The sequence below is a fragment of the Dama dama genome, chromosome 7, assembly GCF_033118175.1.
Source record: "Dama dama isolate Ldn47 chromosome 7, ASM3311817v1, whole genome shotgun sequence".
NCBI classification, from domain to species: domain Eukaryota; kingdom Metazoa; phylum Chordata; class Mammalia; order Artiodactyla; family Cervidae; genus Dama; species Dama dama.
In genome coordinates, this window is record NC_083687.1 from 16194639 (window position 1) to 16220264 (window position 25626).

At 50.3% G+C, this 25626-nt stretch overlaps 1 protein-coding gene across 5 annotated transcripts in view; it reads left to right on the top strand.

Moving 5' to 3' along the window:
- DAAM2 (dishevelled associated activator of morphogenesis 2) overlaps positions 1-25626 on the top strand; it is a 126696-nt gene that overhangs the window by 95161 nt on the left and 5909 nt on the right. For all 5 annotated transcript variants that reach the window (XM_061146625.1, XM_061146624.1, XM_061146628.1 and 2 more), the window contains exons 10-21: positions 735-852; positions 3064-3202; positions 7025-7083; positions 7417-7601; positions 8136-8435; positions 12692-12799; positions 16173-16279; positions 17452-17536; positions 20538-20644; positions 20757-20845; positions 24469-24637; positions 25038-25145. In XM_061146625.1, coding sequence (XP_061002608.1) covers positions 735-852; positions 3064-3202; positions 7025-7083; positions 7417-7601; positions 8136-8435; positions 12692-12799; positions 16173-16279; positions 17452-17536; positions 20538-20644; positions 20757-20845; positions 24469-24637; positions 25038-25145 — 1574 coding nt within the window. The remainder of the gene's footprint in view (positions 1-734; positions 853-3063; positions 3203-7024; positions 7084-7416; positions 7602-8135; positions 8436-12691; positions 12800-16172; positions 16280-17451; positions 17537-20537; positions 20645-20756; positions 20846-24468; positions 24638-25037; positions 25146-25626) is intronic.

The following is a 25626-nucleotide window of genomic DNA, read 5'->3' on the forward strand; positions in this document are numbered from 1 at the left end:
GCAAACAAAATCGTTTCCATGTGAGCCTTGGTAACCCTGAAAATACACACACCTGCTGCTTTAATATGGTGCTAGAAAATCCCTGTCCAAATAGAAACCTACTTTGGGCTGCTGCTTCAGGGGCCAAGCACCATCCTTTTCGATTCTAAAAAGAGCCCCAAATTTAAAGAGAAGGAAACTGATGTTTGAGAGGACCAGCAGCTTCTTGCTGTCACACACCTGCAGAGTTGGTCTGGCATTTGCACCCAGGCTGTGTATCTAGGCCACGTGCTCCTCGAGTCAGCCAGGCTCTGATTCCTCGCCTTAGTTTGAATCAGTAGTTCTCAAGCAGGGGCGAGTTTACTTCCCTTGGGGGCATCTACAATGTGTAGAGATGTTCTTAGCTGTCACAGCAGGTGTGAGGAGGATGCCCCTGCATCCGGTAGATGTGAGACTAAAATGCTGCTAAATCATCCACAGTGAACAGGGCAGCCCCTCACCCCCACCGATAAAGAATCATCTAGTTCAAGATGCCGGTGGTGCCAAGGCTGGGGAACCCTGGTTTATATAATTAGCACATGTCTCTCCTCCTTTTCTCTGCCCGTCTCTTTTTTTAAGCCTGGACCAGAGGCAGGGAGGGAATGCTGTCCTATAGGATGGGGCTCAGTGGATGGAGACAGGGTCATCTCCCCCTCTATTCTCTTCCCCTGCTCCTCCCTGCCTCGCCCCATTCACTGTGCCCCCCACACCCTCAGGTTCACATTGACACCAAGAGTGCATCCCAGATGTTTGAACTGATCCACAAGAAGCTGAAGCACACGGAGGCCTACCCCTGCCTGCTGTCCGTCCTGCACCACTGCCTACAGATGCCCTGTGAGTAGTACCCTGCCCTCGGCCAGTCTGAGCCCTTGGCCCGGGGCATCTTGAGACAAGGTGTCAGAAGCTCCCAGGGTCGGGGTGTCTCCCCGTGTATCCCTCCTGGCCCAATTGTACCCCAGCTCCCAGGAGGTCAGACTGGAGGACTCAGACCCCTACTCTACCCGTCCTTCTTGGAGTCAGGACTTTCATTGTCCCCAGCACAGGGGCTGCGGATTTAGCCCTAAGCAATGCCAACATCCTGGACCAACAAGCAGAACTTGTTCCCTGCTAAATCAAACAGCCCTGACTGCCAGCTCATGGCAGCATTGTGATGGGCCTTCTCACGGCGTTCCAAAAAGAAGTTTTGTGCTTCCAGGAGCTGTACAACTGTGGAATGGAGGTTGTGGCAATCACATGAAAGCACACTCGTTGCTTTGTTTGTTTGTTTTTAAAGATTTTATCCACTCTTCCATCTAGCCCTTGCTGGCTCGCACCCTTGTTCCTGCCTGCCTTTACAAATACCAAATGTCTGTATCTATAGGAGCAAATGCTAAACTCTTAAGATCCAGTGTGTACAGTGGCCAAATAAATTATACATAGTTACTACTAGCCACCCCAGTGTGAGATCTGAAATGAGTTGTAACTGCACCATTTGGTATTTAAGCTCTTCATAAAATAGCAGATTTGGAAACTGGGATGGACCAGCAAAATGGTCAACCTAGACGGACTCTCTTTAGTGGTGGTGATGTTGGTGTTGGTAATCAAGGTGGTGGTGAAAACTACAATTTCTTGTTGCCGACTCAGGGCTGGGTGTGATGGGAGATTAATATAGTGTCTCTAAACCTCAAAGTGGCTTAAGGCATGTGTTTTAGTATCTCCATGTTACAGTGGGTGAGCCTGAGGCTCAGACAGTCTTTACATATGAAAGAATTTTGTTTCTTTGGGGTCAGGACTTAATTTTTTTAAGAAGAATTTTTTTTCAAAAATATTTATTTGGCTGTACCGGGTCTTAGTTGCAGCATGCAGGATCAAGTTCCCTGACCAGGAATTGAACCCAGGCCCCCGCCCCTGCCCAATTGGGAGCATGGAGTCTTAGCCACTGGACCACCAGGGAAGTCCCCAGGGCTCAGGGCTTTAGATGAATCACGTTCTACTTCTGTGAACACAGGCTTTACGCTGTGTTCCTGGATGAAAGGCAAATGGAAGACATTATCATTTTGCAATGCATGTGCCAGTGGAGTGATGGGAAGATAGAGTGCCCTGGACCAGGGAGCTGCCAGTTCTCCAAAACCCAGTCTAGAAGGTCTTGGTGAAAGACTTGGGAATTCTGACTTCTCCTCCCATGAGTGTTTGCTGTTCCAAGGGTATTGTAAATGGGTCCCCCCAGTCTGCCTCAAAATGGAGTTGTGCAGACGTGACCTTCCTCCTTGTAGGCATTATGGTCTGCCTTTGAGGTCAGGATCTAGCTGCTTGACCCCCCCCCTTGGTGGTCAGTAGGAATACAGTACTTGGATCAAGAACCCAGGAAGAGGAGCTTGTGGCGATCCCATGAAAATAAAGTCCTTCTCCAGTCAGACTATGATTCGGGCGGATGGCAATAGGGCCCTGTGGAAACAGGCACAGCATGCACAATGCCTTTGCCTTCACAGTCCAGGGTCACCTTCACCAAGAAATCTGCCTGGATTCCAAGACTGCTTCTCCAGCCCATTCTGACCCCCCTCCCAGGACACACCTGTAATTATTTTCCATTCATCTTTCTCTGTAGGACAATAGCATTGATAATCCTAGAGCCTTTGCTTTTTTTAAAAAAAAATTTCCCTAGAGACTTCATTATTCAGCATGTAATGTTTGGAGCAGATTTACTTTCTTGAATGTGCTTTTCTAAGATAATTGTTAAAAAAAAAAAAAAAAGCAGTTTGCATTCCTAAGGCATGGGATGCTCAGGGTACCAACAGGGAAGAAGGCAGCCAGAAAGCATTTCAGGGAGTAGAGAAATATATCTAGAGGGTTGACACATTCATAAAAGGTCAGTTGCAAATCAGCAAGAAATGATAGGATTTATGAGCCTTCATTATCAGCAATCACATTTCCTCCTCCATTGGCCGGGGAGCTTGCCGAGGGAGGTCAGGCGCTCGCCTCCCCAGCCTGGCCCCAGGCGGTGACCCTAGGGCAGGGCCCCAGGGGGCTCTGTAGCTCAGTCAAGATAGGATGCCTGTCCTCCCACAGACAAGCGAAACGGTGGCTACTTCCAGCAGTGGCAGCTCCTGGACCGCATCCTGCAGCAGATTGTTCTCCAGGACGAGAGGGGCGTGGATCCTGACCTGGCTCCCTTGGAGAACTTCAACGTCAAGAACATCGTCAACATGTGAGCAGTGGCCATCCCTCGCCTGTCTTCATCTTCCTTCCCCATCTCTCTCCTACTTGGCGTTTCACCAGCAAAATCTCAGCTGCCTCTCGCAAACCCAGACAGGGCTCCAGATGGGCCCTGGGCCGCAGCATCCAATAGAACTCCCCGAGATAGCGGAAATGGTCTCTCTGCACACTGTCTAAACGTGGCTACTGGGCTCTTGATCTGTGGCTAGTGGGACTGAGAAGCTGAGTTTTACGTTTTATTTCGTTTTCATTAAACTCTAGTAGCCACGTGCCATGTGGCTGGTGACCACCATATTGGATAGTAGAGGTTTATAGAGGGTGCTTACTGCACCCCATGATCCGCTGCTTGGAGTGGATTGAGGGAGACGGTAATGTAACATGGAGGAAGAGTCAGCAACCTATGGCTGTGGGCTAGCCTCCATCCTCCAGTTTGTTTTGTGTGGTCCGTGAGCTAAGAATAGTTTTACATTTTAAAAGAGTTGTTAAAAACACGCACAAGACGCTGTAGCAGAGACCTCACATGTGAAACCTAAAATAGTTACTCTGGCCCTTTAGAGATGGTCTGCCGACCACTGAAAATAGAGCATGACAATTGAATTATCGGAAAAGGATGTCAGAGCCTAAGGTCTCTGGCATATCATCTTTGACTCACCCTGGGTGTAAAGAAACACCAAGAAATGAGTTTACAGTTGCATCAGTTAATAACCAGGCCTCATGTTAACACAGTGATTTTTAATTTTAAATTTTTGCTTTCAGTATCAGTCTGAGTCTGTTGCCCCTAAGGAGATACATTGGCTCTCAATGATTCATTGTGCTACATTGCAAAGCCAAGTAGAAAATGATTTTTGAACTATTCATGATACTGTTTTCATTTGCACAAATAGCTGGGTGTTATAGTCAAAATCCTAACTGGTACACTGGAAGAATACAACTAGTAATCAAAAGGCAGCTTTATTAGGAAACCTTTTTAATTTAATTTTTATTTTATATTGGAGTATAGTTGATTTACAATGTTGCATTAGTTTCAGGAGTGCAGCAAAGTGATTTAGTTATACGTAAACATGCATCTGTCTATTCTTTTTCAAATTCGTTTCCCATATAGGTTGTTATAGAATATCGAGTGGAGTTCTCTGTGCTCTACAGTAAATCCTTGTTGACTGCCTATTTTATATATGGTAGTGTGTATGTTAATCCAGAAGACCTAATTTATTCCCTTCACCTTTCCCCTTTGTCAGCCTTAGGTTTGTTTTTTATGTCTGTGAGTCTGTTTATAAGTTCATTTGTGTCATTTTTTTATATTTCACATAGAAGTGATATCACATGGTATTTGTCTTTCTCTGCCTGACTTACTTCACTTTGTATGATAATCCCTAGGTCTGTCCATGTTACTATAAATGGCATTATTTCATTCTTTTTTGTGGCTGAGTAATATTCCATTTTCTACCTATACCATATCTTCTTTATCTATTTCTCTGTCGATGGACATTTAGGTTGCTCCATGTCTTGGCTATGATAAATAGTGAAAACAGCTTTATTTTTTATCATCTGCTCATTCTTTACACTATTTAGTGGGGAAGCTTCTCCCCTGCTGAGGATGACAACTCCTCAGGTGCAGTGAACTTTTTGCTGCTTCTTGGACAATAAGAGTCCTAGGCTCACTTTCAGCCACCAACATAGTCTCAATTCTGCAAGTAGAAGGGCTAGTCTTAGATGTGAATCAGCATTCTAGATTTGATTCGGCCTTAAATCTCTTTCCTTCCTTGGTTGGAGCTGGAAGCTGCAGTGGGAAGAGCATGTGTGTGAGTGTGTGTGTGTGTGTGTGTGTGTGTGTGTGTGTGTGCGCATGAGTGTGATGATTTGCTTCTTTCTCTGTTTTCTTTCTCTTCCAGCCCCTTCTATCCCCTCCTTTCCTCTAGCTAACCATTTTCTGAACCCCCACCAGAGGGAGCATGGGGGCAGGAAGGAAAAATGGGGAAAGGCCCTGCTTGAATCAGGTAACTTAGTGAATAGGTTTCCTGCTCTCTGGGTTTAGCACGTGGATAAAGAGATGACGTATATCCCTGGGGTCTTCAGATGTTCCTTGCTAGGCGCCTGTCACCACAAAACCCCAGTCACTGGCTAGGCATGTTTTTCTTTTTTCCCTCCAAGCCTGCCTAGTACCATCCCTTCTATGAGACCCTGATTCACTGGCAATACAACACACTGACTCAATGGACATGAGTTTGAGCAAACTCTGGGAGATGGTGAAGGACAGGGAAGCCTGGCATGCTGCAGTCCATGGGGTCACAAAGAGTCAGACATGACTTAGCAACTGAACAACAACAGTACACTTAGACTTATGTTGTCGAAGTGTCCACTTTTCTCCCAGGTGCATTTTTTGGATGAGACTTACAACAGCTTCAGCCTCGTTCCTCCATGATGCTCTCTGACTCATGAGCAACCCTCATGCAATCTCTCATTCTGACAAATTCTTGGATTGCCATGGGTGCCAGCCCACCCTCTGGACCTGCCTAGTCCCAGTCCACCATGCCTCCCTCCCAATAGCAGGGGACATGGGTCAGACTCTCTGCATGGGTGCCAGCCCACCCTCTGGACCTGCCTAGCCCCAGTCCACCATGCCTCCCTCCCAATAGCAGGGAACATGGGTCAGACTCTCTGCATGGGTGCCAGCCCACCCTCTGGACCTGCCTAGCCCCAGTCCACCATGCCTCCCTCCCAATAGCAGGGGACATGGGTCAGACTCTCTGGATGGGTGCCAGGAGGTCACCTCCACGAGAGGGCAGTGAAGGAGAACCTCCCTGTACCCCACCTCCCCAAACCTCCCCACCAAGGGAGGATGGCAATAGCTTGCTCCAGAGAAATCTCTTCATAAATTATTTCCTCCTTCATACCTTGTCCCCTCTTTATTTTATTTTATTCTTAAAAAATATTTATTTGTTTATTTGGCTGTACTGGGACTTAGTTGCAGCATGTGGGATCTAGTTCCCTGACCAGGGATGGAACCCGGGTCCGCTGCATTGAAAGCATGGAGCCTTAACCACTGGACCACCAGGGAAGTCCTTCCTCCTCTGGAGAAGGACACATGTGCATTCACATCCTCTCTTCCCATTTCCTTAAACACTGGGCTACCAAGGAAGTCTCTGTCCCCTCCTTGTATCCTGATCTGGTCAACCAGATCAAGGCCTCCTCAAGGAGGCCAAGAATCATGGATCTGTCTCCTTCATGCTTCCAGATAGGGATGATCCCAGATGATTGGGATCTTACCTTGGAACTTCACCTCTCATACGTTGATGTGTCTGGGTACAGCCCTCATTTTAACCCCACATAATGAGAGTTTGACATGAATAGGGCACATGACTTAGATACCCTCTGCCCACTCACTCTGTGTTTCTGGGGTGAGTGATTTCTCTTGCTGTAACAGACTGGAAGTCCGAACCATGGGTAAGGCTGATATTTTGACTTCTCTCAGATGCAAGGCCCTATTATTACAAAGGGGTACAAATCATTGTACAACTAGGGGAAACCTTGGACATCTTCCTAGCCTAACCATGAGTTAGCTGTCATCTTCTTTATCACAGAGGGGTTGGACTCTAAGGGTGCTTTCACTTTCTCAGCCCACAGAGAGACAGGTGATGAGACCTTCTCAGGGGTGGGATCTGGAAAGGCATCTGGAGAGTCAGAACCCTAGCCTCCTAGCTGCACAGACTGGAAATCAGGGTACCAGTGTGGGGAACTGGAAGGTGCCATGCCCTCTGGGAAGCTATGAGCCAGCAGTCAACAGATCCTTCTCTCAATCCCCTCACCCCAACCCCAGGCTCATCAACGAGAATGAAGTGAAACAGTGGCGAGACCAGGCAGAGAAGTTCCGGAAAGGTGAGGGGCTCTGCCTAAACCCACCACCTGCTCCCCACCCTCCCCTGCCCGGCCCAGGATCACCCCTTCTCCTACTTCTTCTTTATTTATTTATTTTTTTTTAGTTTTAAATGTAAAATCTTGTTTGTTTCTAAAAAAATTTTTTTTGGCCACATCACGGGGCATGTAGGATCTTAGTTCCCAGACCAGGGATTGAACCTGCGATCCCTGCAGTGGAAGGGTGGAGTCTCAACCACGGGACCACCAGAGAAGTCCTTCCCCTTTAGGAGAAGAAGGCACACACATTCACGTCCTTTCTTCCCATTTTCCCTCCTATCCCACTTCTACCCCTAGAACATGCAGAGCTGGTGAGCAGGCTGGAGAGGAAGGAGCGGGAATGCGAGACCAAGACGCTGGAGAAGGAAGAGATGATGCGGACGTTGAACAAGATGAAGGACAAGCTGGCCCGTGAGTCCCAGGAGCTGCGCCAGGCTCGGGGACAAGTGGCCGAGCTGGTGGCCCAACTCAGTGAAATCTCGGTGCGTGGCCTCGTCTCTCCTTTTGCAGAGTTGAGCTGGGACCTTCAGGTCAGGCGGGGAAAAGTGGGTGTGGGAGGGACCAAGGACCCCCGGGATGAAGGAGGGGAGAGAGAGGATCTCAGACCAGGGTAGAGGGCACCCTTGTCTGCAAGGTCGGCGCCTTTGTGTTAGACAAACCATGCTCCTTCCTCCGGGGCAGGAGGAAGTACACCTTGGAAAGCAGAGGGCCCTGGGTGTTGGGTCCCCTTCTCCTCCCAGCTGGATGACCTTGTGCAGACCGATCTGTATCAGTCCTGCTGTTGCCGGCAATGACTGACTTTGTCCACTGTGTGTTTGACTTGTGGGTGCACCTGAGTGTTGGGTGTTCAGGCTACCGGGTGAGAAAACAGGGCTCAGCGTGTGTGGGAGGTGAGAGCAGACTTTGGGGTCTAGTCTAGAGGGAGAATAAGAGTAAGGGAAGGCATAGTGATTGGGGATTTGAAAGGTATCCTCATTGATGGCTTTGCCTGCCTGATGTCTCTGTTTCCCCCACAGACAGGGCCTGTATCTTCCCCACCTCCCCCTGGGGGCCCACTTACCTTGTCTTCCTTGATGACAACCAACGACCTGCCTCCACCCCCGCCCCCTCTTCCGTTTGCCTGCTGCCCCCCACCGCCACCCCCTCCTCTGCCCCCCGGGGGGCCTCCGACTCCCCCCGGCGCCCCGCCTTGCTTCAGCATGGGGATGCCCCTCCCCGCAGACCCCTTCCCCAGCAGTGACGTCCCGCTCAGGAAGAAGTGTGTCCCCCAGCCCTCACACCCACTGAAGTCCTTCAACTGGGTCAAGCTGAATGAGGTGAGTAACAAGGAAGAGGTCTGTCTGTGGATCCCTTCTACAGGTCGGGGCAGCCAGCCCCATAAATCCGCAGGCTGCCCTTTGCAGATCTCCACGGCGAGTGCTTTCTTTGGTAGGGGTAAGGGTAGACACAGTGGATGCAGAAGAAGGGGCTGCAGATGACAGGCTGGCTGTTGGGAAGAGCAGAGGGAGGAGATGCTTTGGCATGTGGTGAGGCTCACATTGGCAGAGCCACCTACAAGTGGAATATGAGTGTGCTGAGAGTTCATGGAGTAATGTAGGGCCAGTCAAGGGTGCTTTCTAGACAAAGGCTTGGCTAGAATATTAAGGATAGGGTTGATTTGAGGAAAAGGGTGGAACACATCGGTGAAGATCTTTGGCCAAGGCCTAGAGATGATCAAGACCAGTATGTACAAAGGACTGAAATGAGGTGGCTATGACAGGGTAACAGGAAAAGGACAATGAAGAGTTTGATGTCAAGGTACAGCCACTTTGACATCCTATTAGGGGAAGGTGCATGCACTAACCACTTCTCTAGACTGCTCAGCAGTGAGAGGTCCTCATGAATATTATCCACTAAGAACCTCTCACCCCAGGCTGACATGTGGGACTTGATTTCTCTCTTGGATTCTCATGAGTGTAGAGATGCCCTGGATCACATTGGATCTCCAGTAATTGAAGGCCAGTCCCAACCTGGTCCAAGCCCTGCTCTGGCTCTGTGCTATGTTCTCTTGCAAGGACCAGTGGCTTCATCCTTGAGGTAAATGTTGAGTTAGCCAAAGAGTTTGTTTGGGTTTTTCCATATCAACATGGAAAAACCCAAACAAACTTTTTTGCCAACCTAATAGATACAGTAGGTTTCCCTGGTGGCTCAGATGGTAAACAATCTGCCTGCAATGCAGGAGACCCAGGTTTGATCTCTGGGTCGGGAAGAAACCCCAGAGAGGGGAATGGCTACCTACTCTAGTATTCTTGCCTGGAGAATTACATGGATAGAGGAGCCTGGTGGACTACAGTCCATGGGTCGCAAAGAGTTGGACACGACTGAGCAACTTTGACTTCAGTGATCAAGGGAACTGGCCTCAGTTAGCCTGGCCCATTCACACTGCAAAAACAGTTTGGAACTGGGACCAATGAAAGCCCCAGAGGGGCACCACCTTGTTGTATGGACCAGGGGCTAACTCTTGAGGAAATCATTACTATACAACTCTGAGCTTAAATTAGCTCAAATGGAGACTTAAGTGGGAAGAGAGACGGATTGCTAAGTAGATGGTCAGCTGTTGCCAGGTGCCTTCTCCTGGTGGTAGACCAGCCAGCCCATCCGTCTGAGCTATGCTTTATGTAAAGCTTGCTGTCATGGTGGGGAGGGGGCTGTGATGATAACAAAAGGTGAGACATAATATTGCCCTGAAAGAGCTTTGGATCTGGCAAACTAGGAAATATGTCCAAGGAACTACCTTGAGGTCCTAGGGATGGGTTGAAGGAATGGTTCTAACTTCTAATCAAATCAGGTTTGGCTCAAACTGACTGTGTGGTCTGCAGAAATCATTCATTTTGTACCTGTTTGCTCATCTGCAAGATGATCTCTGATTCCTTTTACCTCTGGTTTTGTCATCTAAGTGGAGAGAAAGACAAAGTATGAATATAGCCCATCCATCACTTCTTGGAGTTCTGATAACATCTTCACTCTGCGTTATTCAAATTGTAGAGCCACCTGCTAGCCGCACTTTGAAGCAATATCGTTAAAGTTTGTGACAGCTGCATCGCACACTTGTGCCCTGTAGTTGCTTCTCTGTGGTCTTGAGACCAGCCAGAAAGACCAGCTGCATATGAGCAGGCAAATGGTTCTGCAGAATCGAAGGCTGTAGGCTGTGTAGAAATGTTTGTTGTTCATGATCAGAAGTAGTGTTTTTAAGTTGCTGTTAAAAAGAGAATTTTGCTTTTGCCTCCCATGCTTGCAACTTAAAATTTACGGTTTTGATCATGTAATGAAGGATTGATTAGGCATCTCCACAATTAAGGAAGACAGATAAGGCATCTAATATTTTTGTAATGTTTTCATCTTAAAGAACTTTGTGCTTAGGATTTTCTCTGGGGTCTAGCAATAATAAAGTCTATATCAATTCCTCAGGGACCCAGAGATGGCCAGAGTCTCGTTCCTAGACTGGGAAGTCCAGGTTTGATGGAACACGTGTTGAGGAGCTCTTGTAGGGTGTGGGAAGTGGGGGGGCTTTGAGTCATATTTGTCATCCCAGCCCCAAGCTTCTAATTGCTTGACTAAATTCAGGTCATCTCATCATGTGAGCTTTGGTTTCCCAATCTGTAACATGGGGGTGATTATGATAACCAGATCAAAAGGTTGTTGTGACGATTGACTTAATACATGCAAAGCGACCGACACATAGAAAGCCTTTAAAATAAGAATAGCAGATGAGTTACCATGAGTGCAACCACCACGTGTGCCATAAGTGTGCTCCCTCACTTCATCCTCACTGCAGCTCAATCAGGTAATGTGAGTGAGACTCAGTTTCCTTTCATGGGACGAGGGAAGAGAAGAGAACCCCTCTGCTTGCCAACCGCCCCACTTAGAGGCTGTGTGACCCCAGATGCTCAAGGGAAACATACTGAAATGCTTTCTTGAGCAAAATTCCCTGGTAAGAGGTGTCCCTAGAGGGGCAGAAGTTTCAGGTATCTGGACTGGAAGTGGTAAGGTCTTGGCTGGAGCCGTGTGATTAAATTTGAGAGTGATTGTGTGACGAGACACATTGGGTGGCATGGTGGTGTTTAAGATGTGGAAGATGTTAGGAAGAAATGTACGAGTCTCTGGCCCCAGACCTCAACTCCACCTTCACAGAGTCCCAGGTTCTCCGGGTGACCATGGGGCAGGGGGAGTGTTTGAGAAGCAGTGAGGGGGAGCTGGGTCCTCAGCCTGTTGATGCATGGAAATTTTTCCCCGTGTTGACCTGCCCTCCCTGCCTTTCCCAGTCCAGTTCCCCTTCCCGTCTCCTCTCTGCCTCCCACGTACCCTTGTCCGGGAGCCTGGCTCCTCTCCCCCGTCCCCTACCCCACACGTGCTCCTGTACACACACGTGCCCACCCACCCACACACACAGAGTGGTTGTTCCTGCCATGAAAAGAATGTGTCTGTGTTGGGTTTGGCCAGTTGCCTGCATCCCTTGCTGCTCCGAGCTTCCCAGCCCGGCATTCCACGAGAGGGTCCCTGGCCTTAGGAAGGCCGCAGGAATGTCCCCACTTCCCCCCTCCCGCTCTGGCCTTGCCTCCCCTTTGCAGAGTTTAAGAAAATAAGAGTGAGTGAAAGGTATGTTTCTCTCTTCGAGCCTTGCTGAGGGGTGATGGAGACAGGAGGAGGCAGTGGCGTTAGGAAGGTTCCCGGCTGCCCCCTCAGGCAGAGAGCTGAGGGAGGTCCAATTTTAAAGGACAGCACAGCTCGGGGTGAGGTGAGGGGTCCTGGGCGGGGGCCTCTTGTCTCAGCTTCTAGGCCATTATTGGGATGTTGCAAGACCACTAGGGCATTCCTGGCATGGGTACCAGATCTTGTCCAGATCCCCGGAGTGGGGTTCAGGGCAAGGATCCTACCCAGAGGTGGGCATTGCCTCAGTTAAGAGAAGGCCTTGGAATGTAACCCTGGGTCCATTCCAGTCTCGAGGGATGAGCCGGCCTCTGACCATCAGGAACTCATGGCACAGTCTTACTGGCCGGAGCAGTCACTAACGGAGCCAGGGTGGCCTGGCCTCTGCCGTTTGGCCGCTTTCTGGGAATCTGGGCAACTGGGAGGAAGACCCCTGGGAGAGAAGATGACCGTCTCAGACACAGGAAACGCAGGCAGCCCTGGGGACTTGTGGATCCCCGAGTATGTGGGGGCACTCTTCCTGCCATCACTGCAGCCACCTCGACCTTGCGGAGGGACGTCTACTGAGAACACTGGCTTGGTTTTTTTCTGGAAGGAGTTTCATACCCCTCTTTCATGCTTGCCCACCCATCACTCCAGCGCTACTTTTGATTTCTGGGGTGCGCTGACATATGGCCCCAGGTGAAAAGGAGGTGGTCTCTCGTCTCTCCCTTGGAGCGGAGTATTGAAGGGGGGCGCAGGGAGGAATCATCCCCCTTCTGAAGGCCTAGGAGCCTGGCTGCCAGCGTCTGTGCGTCTGGAGGACAGGTGGGGTTGGGGGGCACCAGTATCTCCATCAAGAAGGAGCCGAATCAACCACGGTCTCCTCCTTCCCCTTGAATCTTAGGAACGTGTCCCTGGCACCATATGGAATGAGATTGATGACATGCAGGTGTTTCGGATTCTAGACCTCGAGGACTTTGAAAAAATGTTTTCAGCTTATCAGAGGCATCAGGTAAGACCCTGCCCGCTCTGGTATCTTGAGTCTTGACCTTGAGTCTTGACTTGACGCCACCCCTTGAACTTGACCCTCAGCCCCTCCTTGCCTTTCTTCCTCCCTCCCACATACACTGATTGATTTTATTCTTTATCAGGTACCATGTTCTTTCTGGGACATGAATTGGGGGGAGGGGTGGTGTGCACAGGGAAGCATCCCACTGTATTAGTTTGTATTTGCCCATCACGGGATGACATAATATGTTGTCCGTTTCTCTCCGTGGTCTTGGAGCCCTGGAGGTGGAGTAGCAGGGTCCGACCACTGCGGACCTTGTTCTTTTTCTGGCCCGGGACCTAGGAATTATACCTACAAGGCATGATCACTTTTCCACCACTCTTTCCACTCTGCTGTCATATCCTGACACTCCCATGAGTGGAGCAGAGGACGCTAACGTGTCAAGGACATTGGCGCTGCTCCAGGTCACATTGAGGGGTTGAAGCTGGGCGGGGAAGGCCAGGAGAGGCCCTGGGCTTTGCTCTGCGGACCCTGTGCAGAGGTGGGCCAGCAAGCCTGCTCTTCCCGAGACAGGACGGGGCGTGGGGTGGATAGCAGGATGCAGAGCCAACCCGAGGTGGTGACTGCCGGGATGACCACAAATGCCGATTCTTTGATCTCAGCCTCCCATGAGTACGAGGGCCCAGGAGTCTGCACAGCAGAGCTGGGGCCTTCCTCGGAGGTCCAGTGTGGGAAGAGGCCTCGGAGCCTCTGCTTTCACTCTGGCCCTCCGCCCAGGGTTTGTTTATTTTCCGGGCTGTGCTGTTTTCTTCCGTGTTTTCTCCACTGAGTCCAGGGTTCCAACCCCGAGGACTTCCCCCAGTGCTCATGAGAAGGCTCTGTGCCCTCCTGGGTCTGCGTGTCTCGGCCGATCTCCCCACTGCTTTCTGCCAAGCCCGGAGCTGTGGGTGACCCCTTCTGAGGGCAGACAGGACCACGGGCACTGTGACAGCTCCGGCGGGGGGACTAGCCAAAGGGCTGTGGTGGGGATGGGGCTCTGGCCCTGCCTTAGGGTTCTAGAAAAACCCGACGGGTGTTTTTTTAGCTTAAATGTAGGTGCTCAGGGTGTCTGATTCTGTATCCCTAATTCCAGGAAGCAGTTTTAGCCCCACGGGCATGTCTGGCTGGCCTGGCCCGAGCAGCCACTGCGGCCTGGCTGGAGCCAGAAGGGGTTCTTCAGGGCATTTGCTGCTCTTGTGATCAGTGCTCCAGAGTGGGCACCAGGGAGGGATGCAGAGGGTGTGTGGGGGGTGGCAGAGGATCAGGCCTGGCCTCTCCCTGATTTTGAGAGTCTTCCTCCAGGCCAGGGTTCCAGCCTTGCCTGCCCAGTCTCCAAGGTCCTGGGGTAGGACCAGGGTGGGGTCCAGTAAGGTAGGCGAGACTCTGGGGTGTAGGACAAGCGGGGCCTGCCCCCACCCCACCCCCAGTTTGGGGGTGGGGAAGAGTTAAGATGGACAGCACCCTGCTCTTTCTCCCTGTGTCTCTCTGAGCCCACTCAATCTATCGCCCTGTTTTAGAGTTGGGCTCACTCAGAGGACTGTCAACTCTGCAGGTCACCCGGACTCTGGGGGATTGAATTCTCACAGCAGATCTGGAGAGATCCCAGAGGCTGCATTGCCTCGGTGGCCTCCTCTTTCTCTCTTGGGGTCCTGGGCACATAGGGCAGGGACCGTCCTGTGCCCTCTGCCGGTCCTGAGTTGGTGACTTCAACCCCACCTGGGTCGGGAAGGGAGCACCAGCTGTGGGCTCTGCCCCCTCCGCTTCCTTGGAAATCAAGAGACAGACCGGGGGCAGAGGGCAAGGGACAAAGTTCAGGGACACCTGCTTTTCTCTGTCTCAATGAATGCAACTTCCACGTGCTTTCAGCTCAAGTTCAGCTGTGGTTGTGTCTTCTCCCCTGTTTTGGAAGAGTGAAGCTGTGCAGGGTTACTGGGATGCTCTGTGTAGGAGAGGGAAGAAGTGCAGTCAAAGCCTGGGGTGGGGCAGCTTGGGGGCCTGGTCCGACCAGGAAGTGGTGGTCTCCCTGGGCGCAGGGCACACAGATGAGGCTGCCTGTCCTCCGCTTGGTCTGGCTTCTCTGTGAGTGCATGTCTGTTGGAAGTAGCCCCTGTTCGGTGCCACCTACAGTCTCCATCTCCAACCATGGGGGTCTCCCTTCGGGTGGGGCAGACAGATCAGATGCTAAGGGGTCCCCGTACCTTTCCTACTACTCTTGGGTCCCCAGACCTCTTGGCTAACGTTGTGCATGTTTGATTCTCTATTGGCTGTGGCTGCTACCTGCCTAGGAGCTGATAACTAATCCTTCCCAGCAGGTGAGTCACTCTTGGGGCTCTGGACACTGTAACTCTTAACCACTGTCCTGGGCTGCTACCCTGTACTGGGCTCAAAAGAGGGGGCTTGTCAATTCTACCTTCTGCCTTATTACTCATCTTAACAGTGTGGCGTCAGGTTGGGTCCCCAAAGAAAAAGCAGACATGTAGGGAGAGGAGCTAATGCAAACAGACCCCTACCACAAGGGAGGTAAACGTCTACAGGAGTGAGGAGGAAGCTTCTAGGTCTATTGTCTTACCCACAAGGCCCAAGGCAAGGCCGTCCTGTAAGACTGCACAGGTTGGGCACTGCACAATTCCAGGGGCACAGTTCACAAAGGCAGTGATGTGAGTGGCAGCCCCTGGAGCATATGCATGGAACGACCTCCCAGTGGAGGAACCAGCCTCCTGTCTACCTCATCAGGGGCCAAGAGAAGGCAGGGGGGGGGGGGTCTTTGATTTCTTGGGAATTGCCTGCTAGAACCCCAGAGGAGAGAACTTTGCAGGGAATTGTGCCTCAGTTTCCCCACCTCTGAACTTGTGGATGCTCTTCCTCCTGGGCACCTTGGGCAGCACCCAAAGTCCTCAAGGGTCCAGGAACCGTGGCCCTCTGGGGACTTGGAGCCAGCTTCTCACCATAAGATTGGGGAGGCTCTCTGGGTAGGGTGGGGGGAGTGGGGGTTGATTGTCTGGGACGTGACATGGATCAAATCCCACTGCCCACAACCATAGGGATCAGTCACTCCCCGTCTAGACTGCCCAGGGAGGGCAGTGTTTGAAAAGGGGGCTTCTCATTGTCCCCAACCCCTCTAGCCCAGACTGAAGTCCCAGAGAGCCCTATTTAGAGTCAGATATTAACCACTCTCCTCTGTCCCCAGTCTTTTTCTTTCCCTTTCTTTCTTCCGCTCACACCAGGAGCATTCCCTGGTTGGCACGGGGGCGGCTTATGGGCTGGGGTGGGGGGTGGGCAGGAAGAGGACTGGGGGAAACACACACCTCACCCTTTCTGCTCGGCTTGTCGGTTGCAGAAAGAGCTGGGCTCCACCGAGGACATCTACCTGGCCTCACGCAAGGTCAAAGAGCTGTCCGTCATTGACGGCCGGAGGGCACAGAACTGCATCATCCTTCTCTCCAAGTAGGTGCCCACCCTGGCTCTGCGGCCCCTGCTTAAGGTTGTGGGTGGGAGGGATGCGCCCCCAGAAAGTGGAGGCCTGGGCTGGGGCTAGAGAGGAAGATGAGGGAGCTGAGTGCCTGGGGAGAGAGGGGCGCCTGGCAGAGGGATGGGGCAGTAGTGACCTCTGGGCTCCCCCCATCTCCCAGCTATCCCCTGGGAATGGCAGGGGCCCCCTGATCCAAGCATCCTCTCCTGGGAGCCCTCGTGGAGCAGCAGTGCAGGTTCTGCAGACGGGAAACTGCCCCAGTCATGAAGCCCCTGACCTGCCTGGTCAGCGTCTGGCAGTGGCGTTGCTCTAAGCCCGCGGAGGGCCCCGCTTGGCTTAGGCTGCAGAGCAGCATGATGTCAGCCCCCAAGCATTTCCCGCGGCTGCAGAACAAACAGGGCAGTATCTGGGCTAACAGCCTAGCTTCTGTGCGGCGGCCTCCCGCCTGAGCTGGGGTCAGAGGGCACCACCTCCCTTACTATTCTTAGCGCTGCCCTAGGACATCCATCCCCTCTTTCCTCCCACAGGGCCCCAGGGCTCGCTGTCTCCCCCTTGATGGCAAAGGAGACTTCTGCTTCCCCAAGACTCCCAATGGGTGTGCATCCGGAGGGACTGTGTGCATGTGTGTGTGTGTGTGTGTGTGTGTGTGTGCAGGCAGTGTGTTCAGGGGCTTGCTCCTCCCTCTCCCAGTGTTGGAACAGCTCTGTGGGAGCCGAGGGGCTGCTGGAAGACTGGGAGCTCTTCTGTCTTGAAGGAAGCAGGAGCCTGCCCTCTTAATGGCCTGCCCATATTCCCATCCTCCCGTGGAGATGATGTGGGCATGAGAAGAAGGATCGGAACTCTCTGCCCTGTCTCAGTCTACACTGAAGAGGGCCCTCTTCTTCCCAAACGTCCCCATCAGTGAGGATACAGACTCAAGCAAGAGACCAGAGTACTCACGTCTCTGTTTAGGGACTAAAATAGCTCAGGCTCGAGTTATAGAGGGAAGCATGTGAGTTTAGTCTGGAAGGTTTTACCAAGCAGGGAGTGCTATCAAAGGTAAAGGAGAGAGAGAAGGCCCCGGCTCTGGCTTCGGAAGGAGGAGGCCTGGGGTCTGACCTGGGCAGAGGGGCCAGGCCAGGCTGCTCAAGATGGGGTTTTGCTGTAGGTTGAAGCTTTCCAACGAGGAGATCCGGCAGGCCGTCTTGAGGATGGACGAGCAGGAGGACCTCGCTAAGGACATGCTGGAGCAGGTGAGGCCCCTGAGGCTCAGGGGCGGCCATGCCCCCTCCCGACAGACCCCGGGAGGCTGAGACTCAGGTCAAGGAAAAGTCAGGCTGGAGGAGCAAGGCAGAGGTTTGTAGAAACGTCCCTGGATCAACCTCTCTGAGAGGAGAACCAGAACAGACTACATCTTTTCAGGGGCTTGAGGCCCCTAGAAAGGAAACACGATGAGTGATTCCCCCATGAGTCTCAGAGCAAAGACAGTGACTGCAGCCACGTGCTGCTGAGGCCTTCCCTGGTGACTCAGCAGGTTAAGAATCCGCCTGTGGTGTAGGAGATACAGGAGAGACAGGTTCACATCTCTTCCTCATCAGTTTGTTGTGTCCTTCAAGAGAAACCCAGAAAATACCGAACAAAGCCACAGTTAGTCGGACATTAAAATTAAGAACGCTGTTAATCAAAAGGCACTATTACCAGAGTGAAATGGCAAGCCAAGCTTTAGATCTTTGCTTTATGTGTAGATCACAAAGATCTCATATTCAGAACAAAGGACTTTACAAACCAGTGAGAAAATGACAAACAACCTAAAAATGAGCAAAAGATTTGAATAGGTACTTCATGAAAGAGAATCTCCACATGGTTCAAGACTATCACTCATCAGAGAAATACGGTAAAAGATGTTCAATACTACTAGTCCTCAGAGAAATACAGTAAATCACAGTGAGGGAGAACCACCACCCACTTAAACAGCTAAAACTGAAAAGGCCAACAATGCCAGGTATTGGCAAGGATGTGAAGCAACTGGAACTCTCATTTGGTAAAACCATTTTGGAAAACCATTTAGCAGTACACACTATTCTGTTTCCTATTCTGTTTCCCAGCAATCCCACTGGGTACAAATACTGACTATAGGAATATTTATAACTATTCATAAAACCCTCAAACTGTGAACAGACCAACTGTCCGTCAATAGGAAAGTGAGTAGATTGTGATGTATTCCCACGATAGAATAGTGCTCAGCGATGAATGGACTTTCCTGGAGGCTCAGATGGTAAAGAATCTGCCAGCAATGCAGGAGTCCTGGGTTCAATCCCTTGGTCAGGAAGATCCCCTGTAGAAGGGAATGCAACCACTCCAGCATTCTTGCCTGGGAAATCCCATGCACAGAGGAGCCTGGTGGGCTACAGTCCACGGGGTCAACAAAGAGTTAAACACAACTGAGCAACTAACACCTTCACTTTTCACTTTCATCAATGAATAAAAAATGAATCACTAATACCTAAAGGTGAATGAGTCTCAGACATTCTGTTAAGTGTAAGAAACCAGACCCCAGAGAGAGCACACAGCATCATTTGTTCAAAAAAAAGTTCAAGAATAGCCAAATTTTGGACTTCCCTAGTGGTCTGGTGGTTAAGACTCTGCACTTCCATTGCAGGGGGACACAGGTTCAATTCCGGATCAGGGAACTAAGATCCCACATGCTGTGTGGCATGGCCAAAAAAAAAAATAGCTAAATTTGATCTAAGGTGATAGAATTCAGTTGAGAGGCTATACTGGAGGAAGAGGTGGCTTTGCTTATTAAAGTAGCACAAGGGAACTTGGCAGGGGATGAAAATCTTCTGTATCTTAATCTGGATGGTTCAATTAGTGGATTTGTTGTTGTTGTCCAGCCACTAAGTCGTGTCCGACTCTTTGCAACCCCATGGACTGCAACATGCCAGTCTTCCTTGCCCTTCAGTATCTCCTGGAGTTTGTTCAAACTCATGTCCATTGAATCAGTGATGCCATCCAACCATCTCATCCTCTGTTGCCCTCTTCTCCTTCTGCTTTCAATCTTTCCCAGCATCAGGGTCTTTTCCAATGAATCTACTCTTCACATAGGTGGCCAAGTATTAGAGCTACAGCATTAGTCCTTCCAATGAATATTCAGGGTTGATTTCCTTTAAGATTGACTGATTTGATCTCCTTGCTGTCCACGGGACTCTCAAGATAGTTTTGTCAAAATTCATTGAGTTGTACATTTTAAATGGATGCATTTTATTTTATGTAAATTATACCTCAATAAATTGATGGAGAAGACTCTTGAGAGTCCCTTGGACTGCAAGGAGATTCAACCAGTCCATCCTAAAGGAAATCAGTCCTGAATATTCATTGGAAGGACTGATGCTGAAGCTGAAACTCCAGTACTTTGGCCACTTGATGCAAAGAACTGACTCTTTTGAAAAGACCCTGATGCCAGGAAAGATTGAAGGTGGGAGGAGAAGGGGACGACGGAGGATGAGATGGTTGGATGGCATCATCGACTCAATGGACAGTGAGTCGATGTCCAGGAGTTGGTGATGGACAGGGAGGCCTGGTGTGCTACAGTCCATGGGGTCACAAAGAGTTGGACATGACTGAGCAACTGAACTGAACTGAAATTGATGGTAAATAATCTTCCTGCAATAAAAAGATGGTAAAGAATCTTCTTGCACTGCAGGAGACCTGGGTTTGATCCCTGCGTTGGGAAGATCTCCTGGAGAAGGGAATAGCTACCCACTTCAGTATTCTTTCCTAGAGAATTCCATGGACAGAGGAGCCTGGCGGGCTACAGTCCATGAGTCCAAGAATCAGAGGAGCCTGGCGGGCTACAGTCCATGAGTCCAAGAGTCAGACAGAGGAGCCTGGCGGGCTACAGTCCATGAGTCCAAGAGTCAGACATGACTAAGCGACTTTCACATACCTCAATCACGTTGGTTTAAAAAGAAAAAGCTCATTGAGCTGTACACTTAAGAACACTGTATATAAGTTTACCGTATGTAAGTTACAGCTCACATTTAGAAAGTGAAAAAGAAAAAGAAGGAAGTGTGGAGCTGGGTGCCCTGGATCCCTTGGAGCAGGTGAAACACAAACCACCCACATGAGGATGCGTCTCTCTGACAGAGTTGGGGGCCCTCCTCATCTGAGCCTGGTCAATGTGGGAGGGTCCCACTGGCTGCACCCCTGTGACAGCCTCTCCCTAGTTTCCTGACTTTCAACTCCCCTTTGCAGCTCCTCAAGTTCATCCCGGAGAAGAGTGACGTTGACCTCCTAGAGGAGCACAAGCATGAGATCGAGCGGATGGCCCGCGCGGACCGCTTCCTCTATGAGATGAGCCGGTCAGAGCAGCGGGCGTGGCAGGAGGCAGCGGGGGTGGGCAGGCCAAGGGGGGGCGGCCTGGAGCTGGCCGGGGCGGGGGCTGCCTCACCATGCAGCTTGCCCTGTCCACAGGATCGACCACTACCAGCAGCGGCTGCAGGCTCTCTTCTTCAAGAAGAAGTTCCAGGAGCGGCTGGCTGAGGCCAAGCCCAAAGTGGAAGGTACAGCCCAGGGCTGGGGAGCAAGCCTGGGGGCGGTGGGAGCCAATGGACAGGCACAGAGGGAAACTCCTTCCTTATTCTTGATTCACCCCCCAAACCAAGGACAGGATGTGCATCTATGCTTTTTGTAGATGTGGCGCTTGTGTATATGAGCACCCATGCCAGCCACGCACCCTGTTCCCTGTGACTCAGCATGTAGGTTCTCCGAGGCCAGGGACCTGATGACATCTGCTCTGTCATTTCTGTCTGGGATGGAAATGCTAAAAAAAAATGATGATAATAGTAAGCAACTAGCACCCTTCTTGGCATGGACTAACCCATCGTTACCCTGCTTGGGAGAGGTCTGAGGTGCAGAGAAGACCTCCAGATACATTATTTGAAGTGTGAGCTACTCAGAAAGTAGGGAACTGGGTTGGGTGAGGTGATCCCCAGAGGCATCTGATTTTCTGGCCTGGGGAACCCCTTCCACCTATTTCAGGTGGAAACTCTGTCATTAGACCAGAACCACAGGTCAAGCACCATGTGAAACACGGGCCGTGGATGGTCTCATTTGGGGGCCCCTCTCTCACCTCTCAGATGGATCTGTGTCAGTGGCCCAAGGCTGTGTTACTGTTGGTCTTGGTGGAACCAGGACTGGAATGCAGATGTCCTTCTTCAGAATCCAGTGCTTCCCTCTCATCCTGTCCCAGGGGTCATGTGGAACTGCCTGGGGAGGGCAGAGGATGGAGGGGCAGGGAGCCGGGGGAAGGGCAGGTGCTCAGGAGGTGGGCAGCCATGAGGAGGGGGGAAAAGCAGGAGAGGCCTTGGACCCCTCTGTGGCGAGAACAGGCTGAGCAGACTGGAGACAGCCTGTGTCCTGGATGCTGGGGGGGCAGGCTCGGGGCAGGGCAGAGCATGGGCCCCCTCTGCTGGACACCAGGCTGGCCCGCATGCCCTGGGAGGCCAGGTCCAGAGAATGGGCCTTCCTGGAGTTTGATGAGCTGCTTCGGGAGGACTCTGGGGGGGTCAGGTGGGGCATGACAGAGCTTGAGGCTGACATTTTCTGTAATCTGGACACACACGCACTTGTGCACACACACAACAAGGGGTCTGCAGGCTGTGTGATCACAGATAACACGTCTGAGCGGGAAGCAAAGGGTTGAGCCGTTGACGCTGCAGGGCTGTGGTCTGGAGGCACCTCCTGCCCTGCTGATGGGCGAGTCCTTACTTGTTCTGCTGCTGCCTGCCTTTGGGGCATGAGGCAGGGACACGGGTTCAGCCCAAGACGTGCTCAACTATTTGTGTGTCTTGGGTCAGCGGAGCAATTGTGAGCAATGGCCTGCAGTTTGGTGCTGTGGAACTAGTTTAGCCACTGGGTAGATTTAATCTCAGATAATTCTGTTCCCAGGAGCTCACTCCTAAACTCTCCCTAAGAAACATTCCTGAGAAAGCTAAGATTTTGCCTGTCCTAACTGGTTGATGAGCTGTTAACTCTCCTCCCTAGCATCCGTCCATCCATCCCCAGGCAAGGCTTTTGGGTCAATTTGCCAAAAGTCAATTCATCAAATCTGACAAATTTACCAATTCTCCTATGAATATATTCATGAACATAGTCTTCTTGTATATATTCTCCTTATAAATATGCCAAATTCACCAATTCTCATTATGAACATATTTACTGAGTATAGTCAAGATGAATAAGGCTTCACATGGAAATATATTCTTATGAATATATGTATGAATACATTATTCTTATATCTAAAATGTCTGCATTGCATATGGCAGTTTTTCCATTTATACTGATTCCCTTTGAATTCTTATCATTTTCTGTTTTGTCAACATTTTAGCATTTTTAGGATTCCTCTGCAGATTTTTCAAATAGCATATCAATCTAAGAAAAACTACCACAACCAATATATGTTGCTAGAAATTTCCCAGGTGGCACTAGTGGTAAAGAACCCGCCTGCCAAGGCAGGAGACATAAGAGATGCAGGTTCGGTCCCTGGGTTGGGAAAGTCCCCTGAGGAGGGCATGGCAACCCACTCCAGCATTCTTGCCTGGAGACTCCTACAGACAGAGGAGCCTGGCGGGCTAGACTTCATAGGGTCGCACAGAGTCAGACACAGCTGAAGGAACTTAGCACGCATGCATGCACTTAAACTCATTACTGAAATGTGCACTTTGAAAAGTACACAAATTCTAAGAGTCCTAATTGATGAACCATCCCAAAGTGAATTCACCTGTGTGATCATATGCTGGTCTCTTGTTCAGCATTATTATTGTAAGGAACGGTGGGTTATTTATTTTCAGTGCTGCATTTTATTCCATTGTATGAATATACCATAATGTACTTAACTAATCTAGATGTAATTTTAAAAAAAAGGCAGACTAGGAACTACTCAAATACCTTTCAAGAGTAATGCCGCTGTTAGGTGGCATATGTTTGAGTTTAGAAGCCACTGACCAACCTTACTTGTTGTTTTTTTAACAACTTTTTGACAGTTACGTACTTTAACTGCTTTTGAAGAGTTTTGCATACTTTTAGTCAAATGATTCTCATTTTATCTTCATAGCAGCATCTTAAGGAATGTTCATTTTGGCAGAGGCCAAAATCATAATACAATGGCTTGGTCTTCTCATCACATTTAATAATCCAAAATCATATTATTTAACCAGTAGCCTAATTTTCAGTGTAGCTTTTGTGTCCCAATTCTGCACACCCACCATAAATACAGAATTGCTGAGGGAAGGGCCAAAACAGCCTGTCAGAATGAAATACTGAAGTTTTGGTGACGGGTTAGCCTTAGATTGTATTTCCAGCAAAGGTATCATTTAAGGCATTAGAGGGAAATTTTTAAATGTCTAAAGGTTGGAGAACATTTTTAAATGCTATTCAACAGGCTGTCACGTAACCTATTTAATCAAATCTAAGACACCATCAACTGCAAAGCATAATATGAAACTTTCAATTGATGTTTTAATTTGACAAGGATTTTTTTCCTTTCCAAAAAAATCAACAAAATACAGCACTTCAAAAGAGGCAGAAATAGTCTCATAGTATGTAACATGCAGAAATTAAAAATTTTAGTCACTAGGTTTATAAAAGTAAAGGACTTCCCTGGTGGCTCAGATAGTAAAGAATCTGCCTACAATGCAGGAGACCCCAAGGTTACATCCCTGGTTGGGAAGTTCCCCCGGAGAAGGGAATGGCTCCCCACTCCAGTATTCTTGCCTGGAAAATCCCATGGACAGAGGAGTCTGGTGGGCTAAAGTCCATGGGGTCACAAGAGAGTCACTGAACAACTAATACTTTCACTTTAGAAAAGTAAAAGCATTATATTCTTGCATTTATCCATAGGAAAAAACAGTAATCTTTGTATGGAAGGAAAGATACGTTCTCAAGTCTAGTCTTAGGAAATGTTGGCACATTTTGAGAGAGGGTTATGTGGTTGAATTGGCTTTTGGTGAGTTTGTCAACTTCCCCCTGGAGGCAGGCAAATATAGAGAAGAGCGTCCTCTGGGACATGGGAATAGCCTCTGCCCCTCTGAAGTTGATGCTCCTTTTCCGGGCTCTGTGGTGGCGCCATCCTAGGGTCCCAGAGCCCCGGTGTGAGCAGGGCTCTGACCTGTCCCTCCTTCCCCAGCCATCCTGCTGGCCTCACGGGAGCTGATCCGCAGCAAGCGTCTAGCACGGATGCTAGAGGTGGTCCTGGCCATCGGCAACTTCATGAACAAAGGGCAGCGTGGGGGCGCCTACGGGTTCCGGGTGGCCAGCCTCAACAAGATCGCTGACACCAAGTCCAGCATCGACAGGTGGGACCTAGCGGCTTCCGGCTCCTGTAGCCTCTGTCTCACCCCGCCCTGGCCTCTCCCTCCTTCCTCTCCTGTGCATGTGTGCTGTTGCTTTGGGCGTGTCCAACTCTTTGCGACCCATGGACTGCAGCCCACCAGGCTCCTCTGTCCATGGGGTTCTCTAGGCAAGAATACTGGAGTGGGCTGCCATGTCCTTCTCCAGGGATCTTCCCAACCCAGGGATCAAACTTGCATCTGCCTGTGTCTTCTGCATTGCAGGTCGATTCTTTACCCACTGAGCCACTGGGGAAGCCCTGCCAAAATAGGTCACAGCTTTCCCCTGACACCTCAGCCTAATTTCTGCCAGACCCTCGTTCCCAATTCCCTTGGCCCCTGACCCTGACCTGACTTTCACCCACAGAAACATCTCTCTGCTCCATTACCTGATCATGATCCTGGAGAAGCACTTCCCTGACATCCTGAACATGCCCTCTGAGCTGCAGCATCTTCCAGAAGCCGCCAAAGTCAAGTGAGGGGACCCCGAGTCTTCCTTTTCCCTGTGATCACGTACTCTCTCATCTAAATTTCCTCCTTCGGGGCTACTCTGGGCTCACTAGGAATGAACGGTGTCTTGGGGTTTGCTCTGGGAGAACCCAACAAAAGACACTAGTAGTTGTCCTTTAGTCGCTAAGTCGTGTCCGACTTTTGTGACCCCATGGACAGTAACCCACCAGGCTCCTCTGTCCATGGGATTCTCCAGGCAAGAATACTGGAGTGGGTTGCCATTTCCTTCTCCAGAACAAAAGACACTATTTGTTCTCAAATCCTCATTTCGGAGATTCTCCCAGGAAACACAGTGGGGAGTGGGGAAGGGAGCCAGGGATGGGAAGAATGCCAACAACAGGAGTGTTGTTAAGTCAATTACCACTGCAGGCAATCAGAGCTTAATCCTGCCTGCAGAGTGTGGGTGACAGCATGGACACTCACTCTGCTTATCCCCCCAAACTGCA